Source organism: Heterocephalus glaber, unplaced genomic scaffold, assembly GCF_053883595.1.
Source record: "Heterocephalus glaber isolate CG9 unplaced genomic scaffold, H.glaber_assembly_v1.0 deba00001788, whole genome shotgun sequence".
In the NCBI taxonomy this organism is placed as follows: Eukaryota; Metazoa; Chordata; class Mammalia; order Rodentia; family Bathyergidae; genus Heterocephalus; species Heterocephalus glaber.
The window spans coordinates 245,036-267,880 of record NW_028258471.1 but is presented as its reverse complement, the minus strand read 5'-3'; the positions used below and the strand labels follow the sequence as shown (position 1 = coordinate 267,880).

At 40.9% G+C, this 22,845-nt stretch overlaps 2 protein-coding genes across 26 annotated transcripts in view; one reads left to right on the top strand and one right to left on the bottom strand.

Annotated features, from left to right (window-relative positions):
• The first annotated feature begins 544 nt into the window (after positions 1–544).
• LOC101715387 (WASH complex subunit 2) lies at positions 545–21,246 on the top strand. Of its 15 annotated transcripts, none has more exons than XR_015448054.1 (9): positions 2,573–2,702; positions 2,786–3,219; positions 5,170–5,334; positions 9,510–9,572; positions 10,497–10,646; positions 14,724–19,757; positions 19,999–20,115; positions 20,196–20,266; positions 20,712–21,246. XR_015448054.1 is itself a non-coding variant. In XM_021252376.2 (4 exons), exons 1-4 carry the CDS (start codon positions 2,622–2,624, stop codon positions 9,528–9,530), a joined length of 369 nt encoding a protein of 122 aa, XP_021108035.1. In that variant the 5' UTR covers positions 545–2,621; the 3' UTR covers positions 9,531–9,573. The 15 variants fall into 15 exon arrangements, 2 of the variants coding, with proteins under 2 accessions (XP_021108035.1, XP_004875121.1); XR_015448051.1 differs by having other exon boundaries at positions 2,574–2,702; positions 14,724–14,781; positions 19,649–19,757; positions 19,999–20,266; XR_015448053.1 differs by having other exon boundaries at positions 20,196–21,246.
• Positions 16,088–22,845, bottom strand: part of LOC101702041 (ankyrin repeat domain-containing protein 26) — a 36,603-nt gene continuing 29,845 nt past the window's right edge. For 6 of the 11 annotated variants that reach the window (XR_015448045.1, XR_015448046.1, XM_087203169.1 and 3 more), the window contains 4 exons: positions 20,667–20,760; positions 18,159–18,187; positions 17,994–18,066; positions 16,088–16,362 (listed from right to left, as the gene is read on the bottom strand). Coding sequence is in view for 4 of the 11 variants with exons in the window: in XM_087203169.1 (XP_087059295.1) it covers positions 16,334–16,362; positions 17,994–18,066; positions 18,159–18,187; positions 20,667–20,760 (225 nt within the window). In the remaining 7 variants the exon portion in view is untranslated. Of the gene's footprint in view, positions 16,363–17,993; positions 18,067–18,158; positions 18,822–20,666; positions 20,761–22,845 lie in introns of all 11 variants that reach the window. The other 5 variants (XR_015448044.1, XR_015448048.1, XR_015448042.1 and 2 more) reach the window with 3 other exon arrangements.

The window sequence follows — 22,845 nt, the reverse complement described above, 5'->3', positions numbered from 1 at the left end:
CTGCACCTTCTAAGGCTTCATTAGTACAGTATTTTATTAAATTAAATTACATAACTGCGGGAGACATAGCATATTTAGGGTTTTTACTACAAAAATAGGCATTTTTCTGACCATATATGAAGTTCTTGGTTTTTCACAATTTGTGGGTGCTCTAGGCATAACCCCCGCAAATTTGGGGGGGTCCACTGTATTTCTTTTCTACATTGTACTTGCCAAGCATGCATAACCTGAATTTAATCATGAGGAAATATAAACCCAAACTGAGTGACATTCTATAAAAGAACTGGCTAATACTCTTCAAAGGAGCCAAAAGAATGAACAGAAAGAATCAGGAATTATCTCAGATTAAGGGAGACTATGGAGACAACAAATTCACTGTGCAGTCCTAGATGGAATTTTGGTCCATAAAGGAGCTTAGCACAAGTGATGAAATGTGAATGAAGTCTGTAGATTAGGTAATAATAATGTTTCAATATTAACTTCCTGGTTTTAATTTTACTGTGTTCATGTAAGATATAGACATTTGGGGAAACAGGACAAAGGAAATAAATAAATTTTTTATTTTTGCAATTTCTTTGTAAGCCTGAAATGATTTAAATTTCAAAGGTAAACAAAATAAGATGAAGAACATCCAAGCATAGTGGTGCCTTTCAGCACTCAGGGGAGTCTGAGGCAGAGGGATCAAAAATTCAAGGCCAGCCAGGGCTACATAGCAAGACCTTGTCTCAAAAAATTTTGAAAACATTTTAAGTCAGATACAATATATATATACATTATAGTTTACTTAGCAAACATCTAAATATTTCATATACAGTAAATCTCTTTGCCAAGTGGAGTGGCGTACTTGCTACAGACAAAATCAAAGAAAGCAAATGGATGAGCAAGACATCTTGTTGTGGCGGGGGTGGGGGGAGACTTGTGGGGACATTTCATACAGCAGTGGCTTTGACTGAACTGTCAGTACAAGAATCAGGCTCTTAGTAAGTCTACTGAGTCTCTTATGAGGACCTGGCAACCATGTCTAGGTGATGTGGGGCTCATTTCAGATGGCAAGCAGGATGTCTGCTATCTTAGTCTGTTTTGCCCAGGTGAAAAGATCCATGGCGGAGGATGCACATTATAGTCATTGATTATCAATGATGCCAGAGTCATCCACACAGCTACTGAAGTTGCCCATGATGGTGTGAGTTAAGATGCAAGTTTAGTAGCTGGTTGAACTCAGTTTTACCAAGTTGTATTTTTTTTTTAATGAATGTGGAAGAATGACTAGGAGATTATTAGATGGCAACTTAGGTAACAGTGTGGGACCCTGTTTCTGCTTCTTGTTTAACCAGGAGTGTTATCTTTTCTGTGCCTCAGTTTCCTCGACTACACCTTGAGATAACAGTCTCTAAGACATAGGCCACTGTGAGAACTAAATGAATATACAAAAAGTGTGTGGTAATACTGATCACATCATAAATTTAGTTGTTACTATTAAAGAGACCAGTATATAAATCATTACAACAAAATATTTTAGCAATATCGTACAAACACAGAAAAAACTGACAAATCACTTAAAACTGTATCTAGGACTATCCAAAGTCTTCAGTGTTGAGAGCTGAGGTGACTAATAAAGCCCCAAGCCAGGTGTAATGCCAGCACTATGGGAGATAGAGACAGAATGACAAGTTCAAGCCCAGCTAGGGTAACTTAGCCACTTAGCAAGACCCCTCAATCTAAAAAAAAAATTAAATAAATAATTTTAAAAATTAAAGGGCTAGAAATGTAGCTCAGTGAAAAGGTCCTGGGTTCAATCCTAATAACAACGGCAGCCCAAGATGTGGGATGAACGCTCACCATATGCTAGGCACCGAGTCAGCAATTTCACAGGTAACTGTTACAACTCTGGAGCATGTGTCCTTTCATTCTGGAAGAAAGCTCAGAGAAGTTAAACTTGCTCTGTGGTAGGCACACATAAATGAAAAGAAACTGATTCTTTTTTTCTCCCCTGCTGTCAGGAAGGGAGAAAGTCGGGGTCTGCAGCACGGTAGGCAAGCGTTCTAACACCAAGCTACATCCTTGGGCCTGGAGTTGGGATTTCTAAAAGTCAGTGGATCTGGCAGGAGAGCGGCTAGGCAGACGGCTCTTCAAAGGCTGTGGTAAACAGTGGATCACTGAGTGCGGGCGGGGCTGGGTGCTTCCAGACTGCTTTATCTATGGATTTCTGCTGGGCACATTTGGCCTTGAATCCTAGGGCAAAACTGGGGTAAAGGATTTTAAACAGAAGGTCAGAGTGAGTGGAAACCTCAGGTCCTCAGGAGAGCAGGAATGGCGGCCAGTCCCAGGCAGGGACAGCGCGCAGGGTGACACGGGTCCCACGAGGCCCTTCTCAACTTCACCGTCCCGGGCCGGCTCCCCACAGGTTCCGCTGGACCCCTGAAGACGAGATGGGGAGCCGCCGGTCGCAGGCTGCTGACACGCCACCGCCTGCAGGGCAGGAGCCACCAGCCTGATGCCAACCCTCTGCACTCTCAGGGTGGGGTGCCCCAGCTCCTGTCCGGGTGCCGCCCTTTGAGTCACGAGCGGACTGTGGTCATGCGACTGTAAATCACATGACCGCGATCACGTGAGCCTGTCCCATGGGGGCTGAGACAGGGCCTGGGCTTCAGTCTCTGAGGTCCGGGGAGGCTGGCACTGTGGCCCCGGAGCAGTCGAGCACGGTGAGATAGGGCTTCGGGCTGGGCCAGTCCAAGCAGGAGGGTCCGCCCCCGGGGCCAACGTGGTCTCGTCCTTCCCGCTGCAGATGAACCAAATGACCCCGGACCGGGAGCGGGCACCGGCGGTCGTCAGAGGCCACGTGGGAGCGACCCTAGTCCGTGGAGGAGATCCGCAGGAGCACCCAGAGCTGGTCGCTGGCTGCTGACGTGGGCTTGAGAGGCGGGCCCGGCATGCAAGGGAGGGAGAGCAGGCCCGGGGCCTCGGCGTTCCCTGCTCCGGGCCATCCCTGGGAAGGAGGTCACGTTCTCTGCGAAGCCCTCACGGAAGTCCCCAGGCACCAGGAAGGGAAAGGGCCGTGGGCCTCTGCCCCGGAGTACTCGGTCTCTGGCCTTGACTCAACTTATTTGGATGTTCTAGCGATGTGCCCGACTCCATCCCAATGGGCAGATCCATTTCTGCCAAGCTGAAGATGCCTATGGCTCTGTTGAGGCGATTGCGTTTGGACCTGGACCGAGTAGGGTAGGAGATGAGCCAGTATGTAGAGATCCCTGAGACTCTTCCAGATTAGACTCTATAAAGCCCAGAACTCTTTTTTTTAAATTCTTTTATTGGTACATTTTAGGTATACAACACAATTACGTTTCTCATTGGGAACTTGTACCTTTACATGATGCATCTTGGTTCTTATTTTTTCCCCATTCCTAGCCCTCCCTTCACCCCCTCCACCCTTCCCTATTTACGAAGACTTTATTTTCATTTTTTCCATTTCTCAGCATTTTTCCTTTCCCCTGCCCCTCCCACTACCCCTACCCCTTTGGATATTTTCTTCCTATTTTGCATTATCGATTATTCATTCTAATCATCAGTACATTTTAGGTATACAGTATAATGACATTCATCGTTGGAAATTTGCACCTTTACATAATCTCTCTTGGTTCTTATTTTTCACCCTTGCCCAGCCCTCCCTTCAACCCCTCCATTCCTCCCTATTTACAAAGATTTTGTTCCTATTTTTCCATTTTCTCATATTAATTCCATACCCTTCTTTCCTTTCCCCTAGCCCTCCCACTTCCTTTCCCTTTGCCCCTTTTCTTCCTATTTCACATTACCTATTATACATTTTAGTCCTTATTTACACTTTCAGTTTCTGACACGAGAGAAACTAATCGGTATTTACACATGTGTGTCCTATTTATTTCACTTAAGAGTGTCGCCTCAATGTGCATCCATTTAGCTATAAATGTCTCTAATTTCTCATTTTTTATGGCTGGGTAGTACTCCATTTTATTTAAAAAACACATTTTCTTTATCCAGTCTCCAGTTGATGGGCATTTGGGCTGTTTCCAAGTTTTAGCTAATACAAACTGTGCTGCTATGAACATGGGTGCACATATATCACTGTGGTATGATTCTTTTAATTCTTTGGGGAAGATCCCCAGCAGTGGAATAGCGGGGTCAAATGGGACTTCCAGTCCTAGTTCTTTGAGGTATCTCCATACTGATTTCCACAGTGGTGACAGCAGTCTACACTACCACCAGCAGTGGAGCAGGGTTCCTCTTTCCCCACAGCCCCGCCAGCATTTGTTATTGGTTGATTTCATGATAGCAGCCGTTCTTTCTGGAGTGAGGTGGAATCTCAGTGTTGTTTTCATTTGCATCTCTCGAATGACCAGTGATGTTGAACATTTTTTCATGTATTTATGTGCTGTTTCTACTTCCTTGTCTGAGACATGTCTATTCATTTCAGATGCCCATTTTTGGATTGGGTCTTTAAATTTGGGAGGTCTGATCTTTTAAAGTACTTTATAGATTCGAGATAGTAGACCTTTGTCTGAGGAAAAGCAGGTGAAGATTTTTTCCCACATTGTGGGTTGTCTCTTCACACTGCTGGTGGTTTCTCTTGCTGTGCAGAAGCTTTTTAGTAAAAAGAGATCCCACTTGTTGATTCTGCTAGTTCACAGGCAACTGAGCTTTTGTTCATAAAATCTTTTCCTACACCGATGTCTTCAAGAGTTCTACCTAACCTCTGTTCCAACTGGTTCAGCGTTTCTATTTTAATATTTAGATCTTTAATCCATTTCAATTTTAGTTTAGTGCATGGTGAGAGATACAGATTTAGTTTTAATCTTTGGCAAGTTGAAACCCAATTTTTCCAGCACCATTTATTAAAGAGGCTATTTTTCGTCCAAGGCCCAGAACTCTTAATTCCCAAGTCCAATATGAATAAGAATGACCACCCAACAGGATTTCAAAATTCCTCAGAAAGGAAGTAGCCTATAAGTGCCTATGGACTCCATGCCACTTGTTCAGTGAGCTTTCTTAATGTTTTGCGATGCCAGTATCATCATAAGCATTCATCCGTTTACATCCTAACACGTGAAGGTGAAAGGCTGTGGGTTCTTTTTGTTTTGACACACTTAATAGATGTGTGTAATACCAGTACTATTGTGTGTTTATTTTAAAAAACAGCTACTGCAGTTTCTACGGGAATTTTCACAGCAGACCATCTCTAGGACCCATGAAATCAAGAAACAAGTGGACAGACTGATTCAGGAGACGAAAGCCACGGATTGTCACCTTCATAGTGTCTTCAATGACTTCCTCATGCTGGCCACTACCCAGTGTATTGAGACAGTGAGTTTTTACTTATATTATACTTACAAATAATACCTTTTGGGGAGCAAGAACTATTGTCATTCTAAGCTCTCTCCTGAATTTTAGTGGGCAGTTCTCAGTAAGCGAAGCTTCTTTCTTTAGGATCAATGCCTGTTCTTATTAGTAAAGTTTGCATTTTTTTAAGCCTCTATGAGAAATCTAATGATGGTCTGGGGATTTAACTCAGTGGTTCTGGCTCCTGCCTCGCAAGCGCAAGGTCCCGAGTTTGATCCCCAGTACCAAAAAATAAAGAAGAAATCTAATGATAACATTTCCTCATATTCCAGTCTTTCCTTTTTTTGTTTTGAGAGTATTTAACTGTCATGCTGAAACCTGTTGTAGCACATTCTTTCTCTTGAGACTGTTAAATGTAAAATCCTAAAAAAGACTCTCAAACTTAGAAGATTCTAGAAAGCCCATGATTTAGGATTAGGAGGATACCATGAATGCCATATGGGCAGCATGTGTGTACATATTTTAGTAGCTCAGGTTGAAATCCCATTTCTATCCTTTTTGCAGGGAACTGTATGTGAAATGAGGACCTTAATAGAGATCTCTTTGCTTATTATTTTCTTTAGTGGCAAAGGGAAATTTGTGAGTTTGAAATACAACAACTATTCAAGTAAAATCATTGTATGTTGAATGTCCTTTATCTGGAACACTTGGGACCAGAAGTGTTTTAGATTGTAGGCTATACTAATAGACTATACTGATTCAGCATCCCTAGTCTAAAATGCTCCGGAATCTAAAGCTTTGTCAGTCTCATGTCAGTGCTGAAAAGGTTTTGGATTTCAGATTTTCAGGTTAGGGATACTCAACCAGAGATGGTTTTCTGGTCATCTACACAGGATGTCCATAATTGGTCCTGAGCATTTCCCATCCTGGAAGAGTCAGCTTAGGGGAGATTGGTCTCTAGTTCCCTGGTGAATGCGGCCCTATGGCAGAATTTGGTGTCCTTTTAAATATTCCTGTTGCTGGATCAGGTGCTGAGCTCTTCTCTGCAGTCAGTGAGTGTTGCACCTCTAGACCTGGTAAGGAGTAGATTTTGGAGGTTTTCCTTGTCACTCAGCTTCACCACACCAAACTGGCACTGGATTGGTACTGGATCAGTCTAATAGTGAGAAAAGGAGTGTATCATAAACTTCATTTTTGAAATTACAGTCTTCAGGTGGCCTACAGTGATGGGGGCCTTTGGTTTCATGGCAGTTTGTTGGAAAGAGTATTCCAAATCAGATGGGCTTCTGGGTTTTATTAATTAGCCTTAGAGGCAGCTGCACAGTTGCAAAACACATTTGAGAGTTACAGAAACAATGTGGAATTTGTAGGGCAAGAAAACTAGCACTTTGGTAAAGGCTCAAGGGGGGACCCTGAAGAAGGAGAAATGCTAATTAATGTTGGCAGTGTTTCCGGTCTAATTAAATGGCACAGTTCTTAAAGATTCATTAATCTGTTAATTTAGGACCTTTATCTTGAAATGCTAAGTGCCATGATAATCATTTAAGTTAGTTAAGAGATATCGCAAAGGATTTTTTTAAAGTCATTCGTTTCAAACTCTTTAGCATCATAAAATTGAAAATTTTTTTTTTCAAACATAAAACTTCAATTAATTTTCCAGATCATCTTCCTATTAATTTATAAAAGCTGTTTTTTGGTCATTTTTTTTCCTTCTTTTTCTACTTTTATGTTGAAGAAACAGATGCACTTTCCAAAAATTTTAGACACGTCAACAATCTGGGGGACGGAGCTTAGGGCCTTCTTGACTGTAACTTCTGTCCTCCCTCCCCCATCCAGAGCTAGGAGGGAAACTCTGTGTTTGGCACACTTATAAGTCCATCTTCCTGTAGATACTGTGCTTTAAAAAATTAGACCTATAGGAAAATCAACTTAATCTCACCACCCCAAATTAACCATCCAGTAAACATTTTGGTAGATTTTTTTTTTCTGGTCTGGGTGACTGTATGTGTTTATAACCTGCATTTTCCTGAACTTTTCAGCCTTTAATACATCTTTGAAACTTTTATGAGCTTAATTCTTATTAGATCCATTATATGACTATATTATACTTTAGTAATTCTCTATCTAACATGAAAATTTCATATTTAAAGAAAAGTAGAGAGCCACAGATGCTAAGAATAAGCAGCACCTAGCATTCCTTAATAGATTTTAATATTTTATCACACCTTTTTCAAAGGCACCAGCCCTCTCTCCCCCATATTTTTCCCTAAGTATAAACATTTGGGGTGAGGACCCCCTTGTATCTCTGCTAGGAGACTCTGTGGATATGTGTGAGCACATGTATGTGTAATAATAGAGATTTCATTTTTTCCATATATATAACCTTTATTGTGTAGCTGTCCTTTTCCTCACTGACTGAATAGTGTGAATGTCCTTGAGCATGAATGCATGTTTGTGTGAATATAAAGTCAGGCCTGTATGTAACTGGGTATTTCCAACCCAAGCTCCTTATTGTACACCAGCATCATTATTAAACGCCGCAGATTACTAGTGTGTCTTCACAAGCCAAGTCCCCATAGCTTGTTTTTATCCACAACTGCCATAGTTATTTAACTTTGGCCTTTGACTTTTCTGTGTGGATTTGAAGATTAACTTGCAATTTTGTTCTGCAGAAAATCTTGCTAGCATTTTATTGGAATTGCATAGAGTGGTAGATTTGGTATACGTGACTTTCCACTACAAATTGTGATATCACGAGCATCCTCTGGGAGGTAGGATTCTTGGGTCAGGGGATACATTTAAAATAATATTGTTTGATGAGATTGGCTGATATTTTCATGAAAGTGGACAACATCCCCTGTTAGTGAAGGCTTGGGACACAGGTTGGTACACCGGTGATGCCAGTGAGTTGTGACACATTTCTTCATAGGAGTCTAGGTGTAAGCATGAAGGTTGCAAAAACTCTGTCCTTTGGTTTCGTAATCCTCTTTAAAGAAGCCTGCAGAAATAAAAGGACAGGTGCCTAAGAACATAGGTATGGGTGGGTTCAGAGCAGCTTTGTTTTCAGTAGCAAAAATTGGAAATCTTAATATTCACCCATGGGAGATGAACTAAATAAAAGGACTGAATCCCATCTCTATGTATTGATCTAGAAAGTGGTTTATGAGAACACTAAGTGAAAATACAGGCCAGAGAGATGTGTATAATATGAGTGCATTTTTATTTAAAAGCAGGAGGGTATTTGTGCATCTGTACATATATATATTTGTAAAAGAGCCTTAGACCCCAGGAACACACACATCAAACTTAACTTGCGTATCCCAATGGTTAGGTTGAAGTAGGGCAAGAATCATGCATCTCTCTTACATGTATCTTTATACACATTGATCGTCCTTAATCCAAAACCCTGAAATTGAAAAGGCTTTCAGATTTTGAAGCATTTTGGATTTCAGATTTTCAGGTTAACAATGCTCAACTGGTAAAACCTGTATAAATATTCCAAAATCTCTTCAACTTTGAGGTACATCTAATCCTAAGCTTTTAGGTAAGTGATACTCAATGGCTGTTGATTTAAAATTTCCTAAGTTGAGCTAGGATTCACGTACTATATGACTCACTCTTCTAAAAAAAACATGCAGTTCAGTAGGTTTTAGAGTATTCACAATGTTTTATAGCCATGGCCACTGTCTAATTCCGGTGGAGTTGACTTTCTGCTTTCGTGTGAAAGAGGTACAAAAGTTTATCAGCCATGTTAAACAACAGAATGAAAATAAATTTTCCTTTTCCTTTTCCATTGCTGTAGGTGTTAGTATCTTGTGACCTTCTTGATAGGTTGCAGCAGGTGACATCCTCCATAGCCCTGGGGAAGAATACCTGTCCCTTTGTTCTGTAGCATGTGTATTAGGTTAAGCACAGTGTGAAAACCCCTGTCTTAACTGTTTTTGCAACTCTCAGGCCAACCATGGGACTGAACTCTTCTTCATGTTTCCTAGTCATTTGCATCTTTTTTCTTTTAGCTGTGGACTGACTTCTGTCCTTTCCCGATTGTCCATGGCGCACTGGTTGTGGCCTCAGCCATTTGCTGACTAATCATTTCCTTCTGCATCTTGCCTTTTTATGACTGAATATTGAAATCATACATTGTGGTTTACCTCAGATCCTGGTTTGACCTTTGAACCTGACTTTGCTTGCCTGTTTAGCAGTGCACGACGAAGAAGTAGAGGAGCCTGGGGCTCAAGGTGGAGGCCGAGAAGACAAACCAGGTACTTGGATTCAGTCCCTCTTTGCACAAGTTCTTGACTTGGAAAAGAGCAGCAACTGAAACTTGTGATGTGTCTTGTGGGGGTGGTGGGAAGGGATGGACACAGGGAAACGAGGTGACTCTCTTGACAGCAACCCAATTGAGTGCCTTCATTTCTTCCTCAAAGTTAGCATATTGAGTAACAGGTAGATTGAATTCCTGAATTCTGCCTTAAAAATAGAGAGAAGTCAGTGGACTTTTTCCACAAAGGGGCAGATAATAAATCCTATAGGTTTCATAAGCTGCAAAATCTGCCTCTTCCTCCCTGTACTCCTCTTCACTTCCTGCTTCCTTCCCCACCTATCTCTCCTCTTCCCCTCATCACTTTCCTCCTTCCTCTTTCTTCCCCTTTCAACCCTTTAAAAATATAGCAGCCGTTCTTGACCATTACTAAAAGAGGCTCTGGGCTGTAGTTTGCCAACTTCTGAAATAGACTATTATGCAGGTGAGCCCTTTAAACCAAATTTCTCTGTTCCTTTCATGCCTGCTTTGACTCTTCCATCTATCAAAGTGACTGGAAGGTGACTGAATCTGGTTTAGTGTTCAAATGTGATTACCTCTGGTGTGCCACAGGATGTGTTAGTGCAGATAGTGTGGACTATGTAGGGAGCAGTTACTCTAGTGACGCTGAGGGGGCTGGTGATATAGGACACTTTGACTCTTTGTAGTTTGAGAGAGGGTCTTCCTGAGTTGCCCAGGCTGCCCTTGAACTTGTAATTCTCCTGCCTCAGCCTTCCAAGTAGTTGTGATTATAGTCATCTGCCACCACACCTGGACTGTCAGTATTTTTAATTGGGATTTGTTAATAGTATGAGAACATTGCAGTGTTTCCATGGGGTGCTGTCAGTATGCTGGACATCCACACTGAGTGATGTTTTGTTTATAGGAAAAGACCCAGGAACAAAAAGAAGTAGATCTGATTCCTAAAGTCCAAGAGGCCGTGAACTATGGTTTACAAGTACTGGACAGTGCATTTGAGCAACTTGACAGAAAAGCAGGGAACTTGGACTCTGAAGATGATGATGTTAACGAGCAGGTGGGCCTGATTCTTGAACGTAAGGTTAGCACATTCAGCAGGTATTTCCTGCTGCACCATGCTTCCTATTATGTCTGGGGCACTTTACTTAGGCACAGGATTGGGAAGAGCTGGACTTCAGCTCTAGGAAGTGCATGTGTCACTTAGAAGTCCTGTGGTGACCCTGTTGGAAGACTGGCTGTGCACAGGCTCTGATGGAGCACTCGAACACAGCACTAGCCAGGCTAGGGTCAGAGTTGCCGGGCATGGTAGGAGGGAGGAGGCATTTATACCAGTGACCATCACACATGGTCAGAGACTCAACCTCTGAGTCATCAGGGCAAAGCCAAGATTCAGATTGGGTAGGGCTTGTGCTTTTTTAAACTTCAGAAGTTTTAAAAAGGTTATGTTTATTTGTCTGGTACAGCATGTTTTGAAATACATATACATTGTAGGATACCTCCATCTGACTAACTTAAGGATTCCTCATGTAGTTACTTTTGTGGTGATTTTTAAGGGTACAATCTACTCTTAGTCTTACTCCTCTTGTCCAACTGAAACCATGTCCCCTCTGCCCAGCATCTCTGTAACCTCCCACTCCTCCAGTCTGAATTGGGATGAGAAGGATGGTGAGGCTCACGAGAGCTCTGGAGTTGTTGGGAACCTAGGACTCTGAGCACAGAGGGTTGAAAGGTGTTTGGGTTGTTCCCATTCAGCGGGTACAAGAAAAGCCACTGTGAGGTTTCCTGTGTAGGCTTCCTGTTCACCTCACAGGTGTGTACATGTTGCATATTCTTGTCAGATTATTAAAGGAGAGAGTGGGCAACACAGTCACTCAGTAGGGCTGCTATTGATGAACTCATGGTAAGTATTTCTATACATAAAAAGCAGGATAAAGCAGTACTGGTGAGCCAGACATACATATTTTTCATACATAGAAATACACATTAATATTTTTATGTTTTATTTAAAAGATATATTAATGTATTTTTCATATGTGTCTATATGTGTATATATAAGTGATATGTATCTGTAGTGAGAGACATACCTACACTTCAGGTGCAAGGTGCCTCACCAAATACTGTGTTTTAGAGGAGTGAACTGAGGGTGGGATTTCTCAGAGCTTCCCTAAATTTTCGGTTCCTTTCCATGATTCTCCTTTGGAATGCTTGTGCCCTTTTCCTTGTTTGTTTCCTGCTGATAAATTTCTTTTACAGCCCTTTGCCATTTTTGTTAACAGGTACTTGGGAGGGTTTCGCTTTACCTTGCTATCTTTACCTGGGATTTGAATTTTTTTGGTACAGGGGATCAAACTCGGGTCCTTGCGCTTGTGCAGCAGGTGGCGAAACCACTGAGCTAAATCCTCGGCCCATGGGATTTGAATTTTTTAAATCAGTGATTTTAAGAATTCTGTTCTTCTATTTTACTCTCAGTCCTTCTGTTTCTTACTGTCTGCGTTCATTACATAGCTTGTTTAAGGTAGTGAGACAAAGCAGTTGTTCAGGAGGATACTTGGCTTTTTTGACCAAACCATTCACGGCTGTTCACTTTTGCTCTTTGCGGGACCTGTACATCGACCACCCCTTGCCCTACCTCATTGGCTCCAAGCTTTTCATGGAGCAGGAAGATGTAGGACTTGGAGAGCTCTCTAGTGAAGGTGCTTGTCTTGTTTACTTTCTGGTCACTGGGACATGATACTCAACAACTGTAAGAAGAGGTTCATCTTGGCTCATTTGTACAGGTTTCAGTCCATGGTTGGCTGGCTCCAACGCAGGACAGCATAGCAGAGGGGCTTGGCAGAGGACTGTTGCTCATGGTTTGTCATTAGGAAGCAGAAAGCAATCAAGGGAGGAGGAAAGAGAGAGAGATAGACCCTTGTAGGCCACAGCTCCAGTGACCCACCTCCTCCACCAGGCTTCCCCTCCCAGCATCACATTTATAGCCATAAACTCACCAGTGTTCTAATCCACTGGTGAGTATCGTGCACCCATGATCCAGTCACCTCCCAGAGCCCCACCTGTGAGCACATGAGACTTTCAGGGGACATCTAGATAAAAACCATAACAGTGCTTGTCTTTAGCAAATACTCTTGTTACGGTTAACATATAGAAAGTACTTTCAAACTTTACATTAACATTGCAGAAATAGTTCAGAGAACTCACGTATACTCTTCACCCAGCTTCACCAGTTAACCTTTCACCACATACATTTTATTTTTCTCTCTATATGTGCACATAATGTTCTTTCAGAACTCTTTGATGCAGCATGCCCCAGTACTCCTAAATAGTTCTCTGTGTATTTTCCAAGAACAAGGGCATTGTCTTATACAGTATAGCCACAGTATAATGATCCAAACCAGGAAACTTTACTGGATGTAATAGCATAATGCTATTCCCTAATCTCTGGTCATACTTGAATTTTGCCAGTTGTCCTCATGATGCCTTCTCTTGTCTCTCTTCTTCCTCTGGTCCAGGACTCAGTCCAGGACCTGGGAGGGCATTTAATTGTCAAATGTCTCTGTCATCTTTTAGGGTGATGCAATTTCTCAGCCTTCCTTCCTTTTCATGACCTTGGCATCTTTGAAGAGTACAGCCACGTTTTTTTTTCCCGTTGTAATGAACAATTTTTTAATCATATGGAGAGATGCTTTGAGACTGTATAAATATCTGGTTCCTCACTATAATGGTATTTTTAATTCTCATAAGTGGATATATATGGCTTTTTCAGAGCCTCTGTGATCCTGTTGTGCAATATTGTGCAACTTAGAAGGAACCAAGGACATTCTCTGGTGTTGTTGGTGCTCACCTTTATCCTCTTCTCGCAGAAGGCTCTGTGGGCCATGATCAGGGCAGCATTGTGGACAGTGAGGAGGAGGAGGAGGTAAGGACTGTAGTCTGACCAAGTCATGGTGAGCGGAAAACCGAGGTGTTCAGCAGACAAAGTCCATATTTGTGAGTTTTCCATCCGAATTCATAAAACTTCTAACAATGATGGAAGCCACACTGAAGGTTTTCCTTGGAGTTAGATTTCCTCTTTGTCTTGTGTACAGAAACAAGGAAAACTGATCCCATTTCCTTTAGGCTTAGCTTCCTCTCATCTTGCCACCAAATCCCTCCTCTTGCCAGTACATTTGAGGGCAGCTTAGATCTCTGCCTTTGATCATAATCTTTGAGTATATTCTATCTCTGAATGGTTCCAGGGAAAAAATATCTGCATCTAACATTTTTATATAAAGCTTCTAGAGCACAAGATGCATTAAACATTGCTGTCACTTGAGCACGTTGGTGTCCACAGAGTATAATCTGGCTGCCCAGGCCTTAGGGGGGCATTGTGAAGGGCAGAGACACCATGAGGGGTGGCCCCTTGAGGGTAAGAGTTCTGAAAGGAGATAGATTTGTGTGTGTGGCCCTGTCCTTATCCATCCTGGTTTCTGCAGTCCCCTCTGCTGCCTGCCTTCCTGTAGCACCCAAGCAGAAATCTTAGCAGAAGGAAATGAGCCTTCCTTCGGTAACCGTGCCAAACTCAGTCGCTCACTCCCTCCTCTGTTTTTAACCATCAGCGTCACTCTTCACCAAATAACCGGGAGCAAATACTAATGTTCCCTTGGGTCCGATAAAGCAGTTATCCTACATAGAGGAAGTAGAGAGTAGAGTCCAGAATGTGAAATAATAAAACTGAACGTGTGGCTCTTACTTTGAATTCAGAAGTCAGAATCAAAAGTGCAGTTGTCAGGAAAAACTGGGTGGAGGTGTCAACATGGACCACAGAAGCCAGCTGTGACAGCCTTCATGCCCCATCCACCTCATCTGCATCTCTGTCCTTGTGGTGACCCGTGATTGGTGCTGCAGACTGAGTGTTATCAGTGAATGATTCACTTACCTCAGTGATTGTTTCTTACCTTACTGACTTCTTTCATCCTTGTATTTAATTCCTGTACAGCCCCAAATTAGTTGAGTCTGTCTCCATCGGCTTCACTTTGCATCTGATTGTCAGGCAGAACAATGAACATGAAGCTTCGAGTTTTATAGGGTCCTGAGTCCTTGAAGTGTGGGTGCACTTCCCCTCCCATGTTCATTTCTTTGTATCTGTTTCACCCAGAGTGACCTCTTCAGGGAGGCGCCCCAGGAATGGCACACCCCAAACCCCGTGAATGAAGGTAAGCTCCCCTTTTTCATGTGAGAGAACTCCATTCCCTTCCCATTAGCAGGTGGAAGCCCCAAGTGGTTCCCAAGCTAAAGGCTGTGGTGATTGCTTTGGACCAGTTGCAGACAGTTTGTCTTCCTATGTTAGCTTTCTGTTCTCTCAATCTAGTGGCAGAGCACCTGAGATAACTTACAAGGACAGGACGACAGGGTTGTTTGGGCTCATAGTTTCAGAGGCTGTCAGCCATGGACACTTGACACCATTGCCTTGTCCTGGGTGGCACAGCCCACTGTGGGGGAGGGTGGGTGGGTGAGGCTGCTCCCCTCTTGGCAGCCAGGAAGAGAGAGGGGAAAGGTCAGATCCCAGTGTCCCCTCAAGGGCACCCCTAGTGGCCTAACCTTCCTAAAGCAGTGATGGCGAACCTGTGGCAGGTGTGCTGCAGCCAACTGTTATCATTGAAAGCTCTAAAAGATTCACCTTAATTGTCCTTAAAAATCCAGCACCTATTGGTAGTGACACAGGCTGGGGACAGCCTTCAACAGATGGACCCATGGGGGATATTCCAGAGACACACAGCACTTGACTAATTTGACTCTTGGTAAAAACAGTACCACCTATAAACTCCTTCTTCAAGAATTCATAAAAGGTCGGACAGGAAAAGTATAGCAATATGGAGAATTTTTTTTTTGGTACCAGGGATCGAGCTTGGGTCCTTCCGCTTGCAAGGAAGGGTGCTAAACCACTGAGCTAAATCCCCGGCCCTATATATCTTTTAAATGATACAATACTCCTACACCAACACTCCTTGCGTACTACTGACTCATGAGGACATGACTGAGGAGATCCTATATAGGAAATTCTCAATGATTTCCATTAATATTGTGAAAATCAATCTATACAAACACAAAAATTGTAAGGAATAATTAAATACATGGTTATGGAAGGTTCTTTTGACTTATACATAGTTATAAAAAATACTGGTGAATTCAGAGATGTAAAAATAAAGAAGTGTTTTGTCTGAGTAGCAATCTGTAGATCTCTACTTAGTTTTTCCATCAACTCCTGAAGCTCTAAGAGTCTTGGCACCCACTCTCAAGTTTATGCTAAATACTTGTATGAACAAAACTACTCTGTCTCCTAATTTTCCTTATTATTTGTACCTTACTTTGGTTAGAGAATGAATACAACTGCTTTGTGAAAACATACTGTTTGCTTGTTGGTTGCTTAGGAAGAATAACACACAAAGCCAATTCTACCACCAAATGATTTCTGCAAAGTAAGAACTATAGTATTATAAAATCATGCAGAGGTCCTCCTGGTTGAATTCTCTAGGCTTCTTTATTACTTTCTTTATGCTGTTTTTTTGATTGCTGTGATTCACACAACATGGTGTACAATTCCTTAACAGAAACACATTCCAATATTCATCTTCTTCTTACTTATTGAGGTTGTCTTCCTGAATTCTGTGGATGGTGACAGATTTTTAGTCACTGATTGTGTTGTAAGTGGATATTTGCCATCATCTTTCAAATTCGCCGATCTCTGACAAGTCTTATCAAAGAGGTTCAAACTTGTAGAACTCCAATCAAAAAATCTGAAAATAGTTTTATTCATTAAGATGTAAATGATAATAAAAATGTAACTAACTTGTATACATTCCTTCCTCAGAGGCACTCCCAGCCCCACAACACACTACTGCCTAGGGCTTATTGCACTTTGCAGGTCCCGTGAGTTTGATCCATCATCGTCATGTCTCATTCTTTTGTTTTCCTTTATTAGTATTACTTGGATGTATCCAGCAATCTTTTATATACTTTGTTTCCCCTATTGTTCACGGTTAAGTCTTTAAGGATATGAATTTTAAATTAAAAACTGTCTACCTCAAATATAAATATCCATAATATTCTTTGTACATTTTAAAGACATTTAATGAATATGCTACTTTAGATTTTAAAAAAACTACAATAAGATATTCTTCCTTCAATATCCCAATATCTTCAGAATTCACTTTTTAAGGCTTGGGTAATACCATAATTTATACAAAAAAATGGTAGCTTTAAGTGACCCAATTGTTCCCATGTAAAAACTGCGTTAGCCTAGGTCAGTGGTGGTGAGCCCATGGCACATGTGTTGCAGTGGGCTGTTTGCTCTCATTGAAAGCTCTAAAAGGTTCGCCATCACTGGTCTAGGTCCACATTAAATTCAAAGATTACAGAGTGCCAGGAGACAGGAAATCAAAGTGTAACAAAAATATTTCCATTTTCCTTTATAAACAAAATTGTCAGATTTACACTTTTTAAGACAAATGAAAGAAAAAGGAAGTATAAAGGCTAACAGTCAGTTGTGGCTTTCATCAACCTTGTCTGTTGTTTAAATGGTAGTTTAACAGTGGGTTAGAATCCCTAGAATTCAAGATCCATTCACAGGGTCTAAGAGAACAAACAATTACCAAATGTTGTTTGCCAGTGGTGTTTTCAGAGCTGTAATGTGTCACACGTCTGAATTCTAATGATTAGTGATTCATAGCTCTAATGGGTATTGGAATGTGTGACTGCATGCTTGTATTTTACCTCCTTCAGATTTAATTTCTAGTAGAGTAAATGTCAATAGATCCAACATATTTAAAACAAAAGCTCTGTCAAATCTATACTAATTTTTAATACTATAAAAGGACTTACGGCTAAAAAGTTGCAGAATCACCGTTTTGAAGTTTGTCTACCAAACAGTCATTAAGAAATGATATTCTCCTTTTAATAAAGATATGAGATACCATACATACGTACTCATACAGTCTGTTAATGAGAACATCTATCTGCTTACGATCATCAGTATATCGAGACTGAGATCTCAGGGGCTGGGGATTTAGCTCAGTGGTTCCGGTGCCTGCCTCACAAGCACAAGGTCCCAATTTCAATCCCCGGTACCAAAAAAAAAAGAAAGAAAACATTTTGGAATCTTGTAAAAAGCTCTGTGGATCCCTAAACAAGTATAAGGATCCAAGCTGGGGACATTAGGGTATTAAGTAGAAACAACACATTACATTTTTTTTTCTCTTATGCTTGCAAACACCTTATTTGCAAATATGGACACCAACAATCATATCTGCATTATCTATGTCAAATCCTTTCAAAAATTTGGGAAAAGAATATGAGAAGACTCCGGGCAACTCAAAACATTTTAATGTAGCTTACTTCTTTCCAGAGTAATCTGAATTGCAAAATTTACCTGATTTGCATGTCTGTAAATCCTCCACTGCTACTGCTTTATTCGGAACAGAATCTTTCATTTCAATGGTGGGCTGAATGGGGTTTGAAGTGAGATATTTAATAAATACTATGTATTTCATGAGCTGTATGTAGTTAACTCAAGATACAAATATAAAGCTATTACCTTCAGGTGAAGACATTTCTCAGGTGATTCTAAAAAGCAAAAGGAAAACATAATCAATTACATGTAAATATGAGAAAGTCAAACACACATTCATGCAGAGTTAGCATGGAGCTGAATCCTCATGCTCTGCTTTGGAAATGATTACTTTAGGTTTTGGGTTTTCTTCCCCTTTGATTAGGACAATACGATGGGAAAATCAGAATACAGGTCTAATAAGACACGCAGTTAAGATTTCCAAAGTGAGATTATGCTTCCAAAGGCCATATCTGAAATAGAAAAGTCAGCATCTATCCAAACACACATACATGCCAAGTGATGAAGTGATCTCAGCAAGCCACGACCCCAAGAGGATGAATGTCAAAGCTGATGGTATACCATTATACTACAAGTATTTCATTGTGTTCTTCAATCTGTCCTGACATTGTCAGAATTTGTCCTGGATTTGTCAAAATATACAAAGTTGTGGTAACATTTCGGTAGAATATATCATTTATTTCTTATCAAATAAAGGTTTTGAATTGATTAGCCTGGACATACACTTGTAGAATAATAGTTCATAAAAATGTTCATTTTTTCCATACTTTTGTGGGCTACTGGTATGCCTACATTTCCTGTATCCTCCAGTTTAGCCATCTTAAAGTTTCTTGATCCACTAAATCACATCTAAGAAATAATGCACAGTAAGTTTTCAATATTGAAATATGGTTATCAAAAAGGGAAAGATAAGCTGAATTGTCATAGAATTATTTAATACTAATAACCTTTTATACTTCAAAATCAGCATAATATTTACTAAAAAGTAACAATTTTGGTATTCAAGGAATGAACTCTATGTCTCTTGTTTCCAAAACTGGTTTGGTACATTCTGCTAGTCTTTAAAGGATTTGTATGAATATCCTTTATTGTATCAAAACGCTATTGTATCAAAAAAGTAGTTATCTTAAAAAAAGGCAATGATTCTCTATGCAGGTTAATCTCACTTGAATAACCAATTACCAATTCAACCTAAAGCTTTGATGCCTGATGGTTACGTACAGAGAGGAGGTGAGGGGCTACAGTTCAACCCAATTCTAGCACTCCTCCCTTCTCCTAATCATCTCTGGAGCAGCAACAATCTACCCTTCCACTTGTGCGCACATACACTGAGGCCATGGGAAGTGAGTTCTCTCAAGTTTCCCCATCATTAACTCCAAAATTACCTGTCTACTTTCCCTCTTTCATCTCTTTTTCCCCCTAAACAATCCCTCTAACTTTCAAAAGTGACCTCTAGATCTATGGTCTTGATTCTGTCCATTTACTTCTTTTTATGGATTATTCTTACTACTTATTTCTTTCTTTGGCAGCAGTATCATAGAATTGTAATTTCTATTTCTTCATCCTCTTTGCTCCTTCTCCTGTGGCTGGAAACATTTTCAGAAATAAAAACAAAATTTATGCTTTCCCTTGGCCCTGTTTTGTCTTGAACTATCATCCAATGGCTCTTTGTCCAGCTTTCTCTAAAGGGAAGTTGATACCCAGCCACTCCCAGGGGTCTGAGGACAAGAAGCGTTGGCGTCACCTGAGGACTTAACACAGGATCCCAGACCTGCTGAATCACAGGTATGGTTTAACACAGTCCCCAGTGCGGGGCGTCATTGCAGGTGAAAAGCTCTAGCCTATACACCAAGTCTCTTCTAAATCCCCTTACCGAAACTTACCTTTCGGAATCTAGCATCAAGTTCCTCATGTCCCACAAATTGAAAAGGCATCAAAAGTCGTAAACTTTCTAATGGACTTTTTAATGAGGCTATGATTTTTCTGACCTCTCCATAACAAATCCTGTTCCTTTCTTTTTTTCAAGGCTTATTCTGAATATACTACCTGGTGAAACAGCAACCTTTAAAAGTGGCAACATTTTATATGAAATTCGACAACCAGGACTGGACCTTCATGAACCAAGGGACGACTGAAAACACATGTATGGCTGACCATGAATGTCTATATTTTTCTGTAATAAATGAAACACAGCTCTGCATAATCTGGTACTTCAATCCTCAGTGCCTTCCTTCCCAATGATGAGAAGACAGAAAAAGTGCAAAACTGCGGCTCTACTTCTCCATCAAGATTTGGTACTGAAAGCTCATTTTATATCCTTCCTACACTTCTCATACCCTGCTCTTCCTTTCTCTAAAAAGCTAATTTTCCCACCCTCCTTTTTTTTTCCTTCATTTATCCCTTGCATTATTCTTCTTTCTTATTCACTCCTGTCTCTCCTGTCTTATTTTCTAACTTCCCTCAGACCTTACAAGAGCTGAAAATGAAATAATTAGCTCCTTTAGTGACTCTCAAATTCAGCCCGTTGCTGGACCTTGATTTATGCAACTTATTATTATTTTACTTCTTTTTCCTTTCTATGCACTTAATAGGTAATTTTCTTTGGCTATTAAAATATAGCAATGCTCTGGTTTTAAATAAACATGCTGTCAAATAACTTCTCTAAAAAATTATGTATTTATATATATTTCTTACCTTCTACTTGTATATTTCTGGTATGTTTTCCTTTTTCATCTGCAGCCCCAGATAAATGATCAACAGACTTCTGTGGAAGATTCTCAAAGATACTCTGTTAAAATTAGTATATCAGTAAGGAGTTCCATAAAGATTTGCTAATCCTGGTCTATGAAGACACCTGATTTTTCTATCTTAACAGCAATTAGAGCCAGGCATGGTGGCATACACCCATAATCACACCATCAGGAGGCCGAGAAAGAAGGATCAGTGTGAGTTCGAGGCCAGCCCGAACTACAAACGTAGCGAGACCTTGTCTCAAAAAAAGGAAAAACGCGATTAGATTTAATAATGGGAAGCACATACTGAAAACCAGAACATTTCAAGGAGAACCTGATGTCAAGCCCATTTTGTTTCTCCACGTGGGTGCTGACTCTGTAAAGCAAGCATGGAAAGCCACAGGAGAGATTTATACACAACATACTGTCTGATGTGCATTATTTGAATCTGGCTTTAGAATGCCTAACTCTACTTTACATTCCCCAACAAGGATAACTTTATTTAAAAATGCAGATTTAAATGAAGTATTTTCAAACTGTAAGATGTTTTTATGAGTGTATGTTTCGGCGAACTGGTACGTATGTTATCATTTCTTGATCTCCTTCCTTCCCTTTACCCCTACTGACCCTTTCCCTTCACTGATTAAACAGATTCTTGTAAGTACATTTGCTATAATTCAGCCTTAAATATTTCCAGTCACACAAGTCGTTTTAGTGTTAAAATACTTGGCAAGCAGAGAGACTTTAGTGCTTCAGGAGTACAAACGACATTTTAGAAGCTGCTCCATTTATACAAACAAAGGCTTCAGAAAAAAAATCTAATGTTTTTGGTAAAAATTTTACTGATAGGGAAAATGGATGAAAATATAAATGTACTACTAGTAAGTTTATGTTACACTCAAATAATAGCACACAATTCTTAGACACTACGTGCAACTCTTAAAAATTAAGAATGTCAAAAAAGTTTGTAAAAAGCCTTAATGAAAAGGGCAGCATAAGAACTGTTCTTACATGTCTAAAATGTGCCAAGTACTTATTTATACACTGTCTTTTCTGTAAGTGATTACGATGACAGTTACTGTACTTCCTGCTTCCTGCTCACTCTAGGACGTGAAAACGATGGACAGATGTGGCTCACTGCTCTCTGTCGAGAATATGTCCTCCTACACTCGGACACGCCTGGCTTCTCCTCATCCTTAATTTGACAGCAATTCACTCTCTTTCCTAGCCTACCTACAAACCCCCGCAAAATTCTTGAGCCTCCTCAGGCGATACAGCAGCTGCTCACACCTGAGAGATCAGGCCTTCCCCACAATGGTCCTCTTAAAGTAAGCTGTCATTAGTTACACGTTTGTCACTACAGGCATGGCTGCCATAAAGGGGGCACTCAATGCATTCCACATTCAAAACTGGTTTCAGCTTTTTAAAACATGACAAAACCCAACTGTGACTATAATCCTATGTATTTACAATTCCCCAATCTCTTCCTTCTCCTGAACTGTTCCTTGCGGATCCATACTTGCTGTGTTAGTTACTTCTCTCTCATTGCTGAGACAAAATACCCGACACCCAAAGTTAGAGGGGAAGGGGCTTATTTTGCGCACAGTTTGTAGAGGTTTCAGTCCATAGCTGGCTGGCTCCAAGGCAGGGATGGCCAACAGGCATCGCAAAAGAGAAACAACATGGCAGCCACAAGATAGCAAAAGCAACAAGGGACCTTCACCGCCTCTTTCTGCCTTTTATCCCAGTCAGACTACCCGAGATTAGGGCGGTGCTAAACCACTCACATGTGGCGCTTTAGGAATCACGTGCCCTTGATCCCAACATCACACATTCCAGATTCAGTCACCGCGGACCTAATGAAGCTTTGTGGGGGACAGCCAGACCCAAACCCTAATAGTTGGCAATCCAAGTATAGTAACGCTTTCAACTCCCACTCATTAACTTTTCAAGTTACACGCTGTAAAAATTATGATCCAAACATTTTCTCTTGAATTTCACTGGCCGTAGGCCGATCTGGAGTAATTCTTTAGTTTTTACATCAACTCAATGTCAGAATCCAACCTGTTTGTGACATCTAAGCCTTAATTTCTAACTGCACTGGCTTCACTAAATGAATCCTACAAACCAGCAGAAATGTA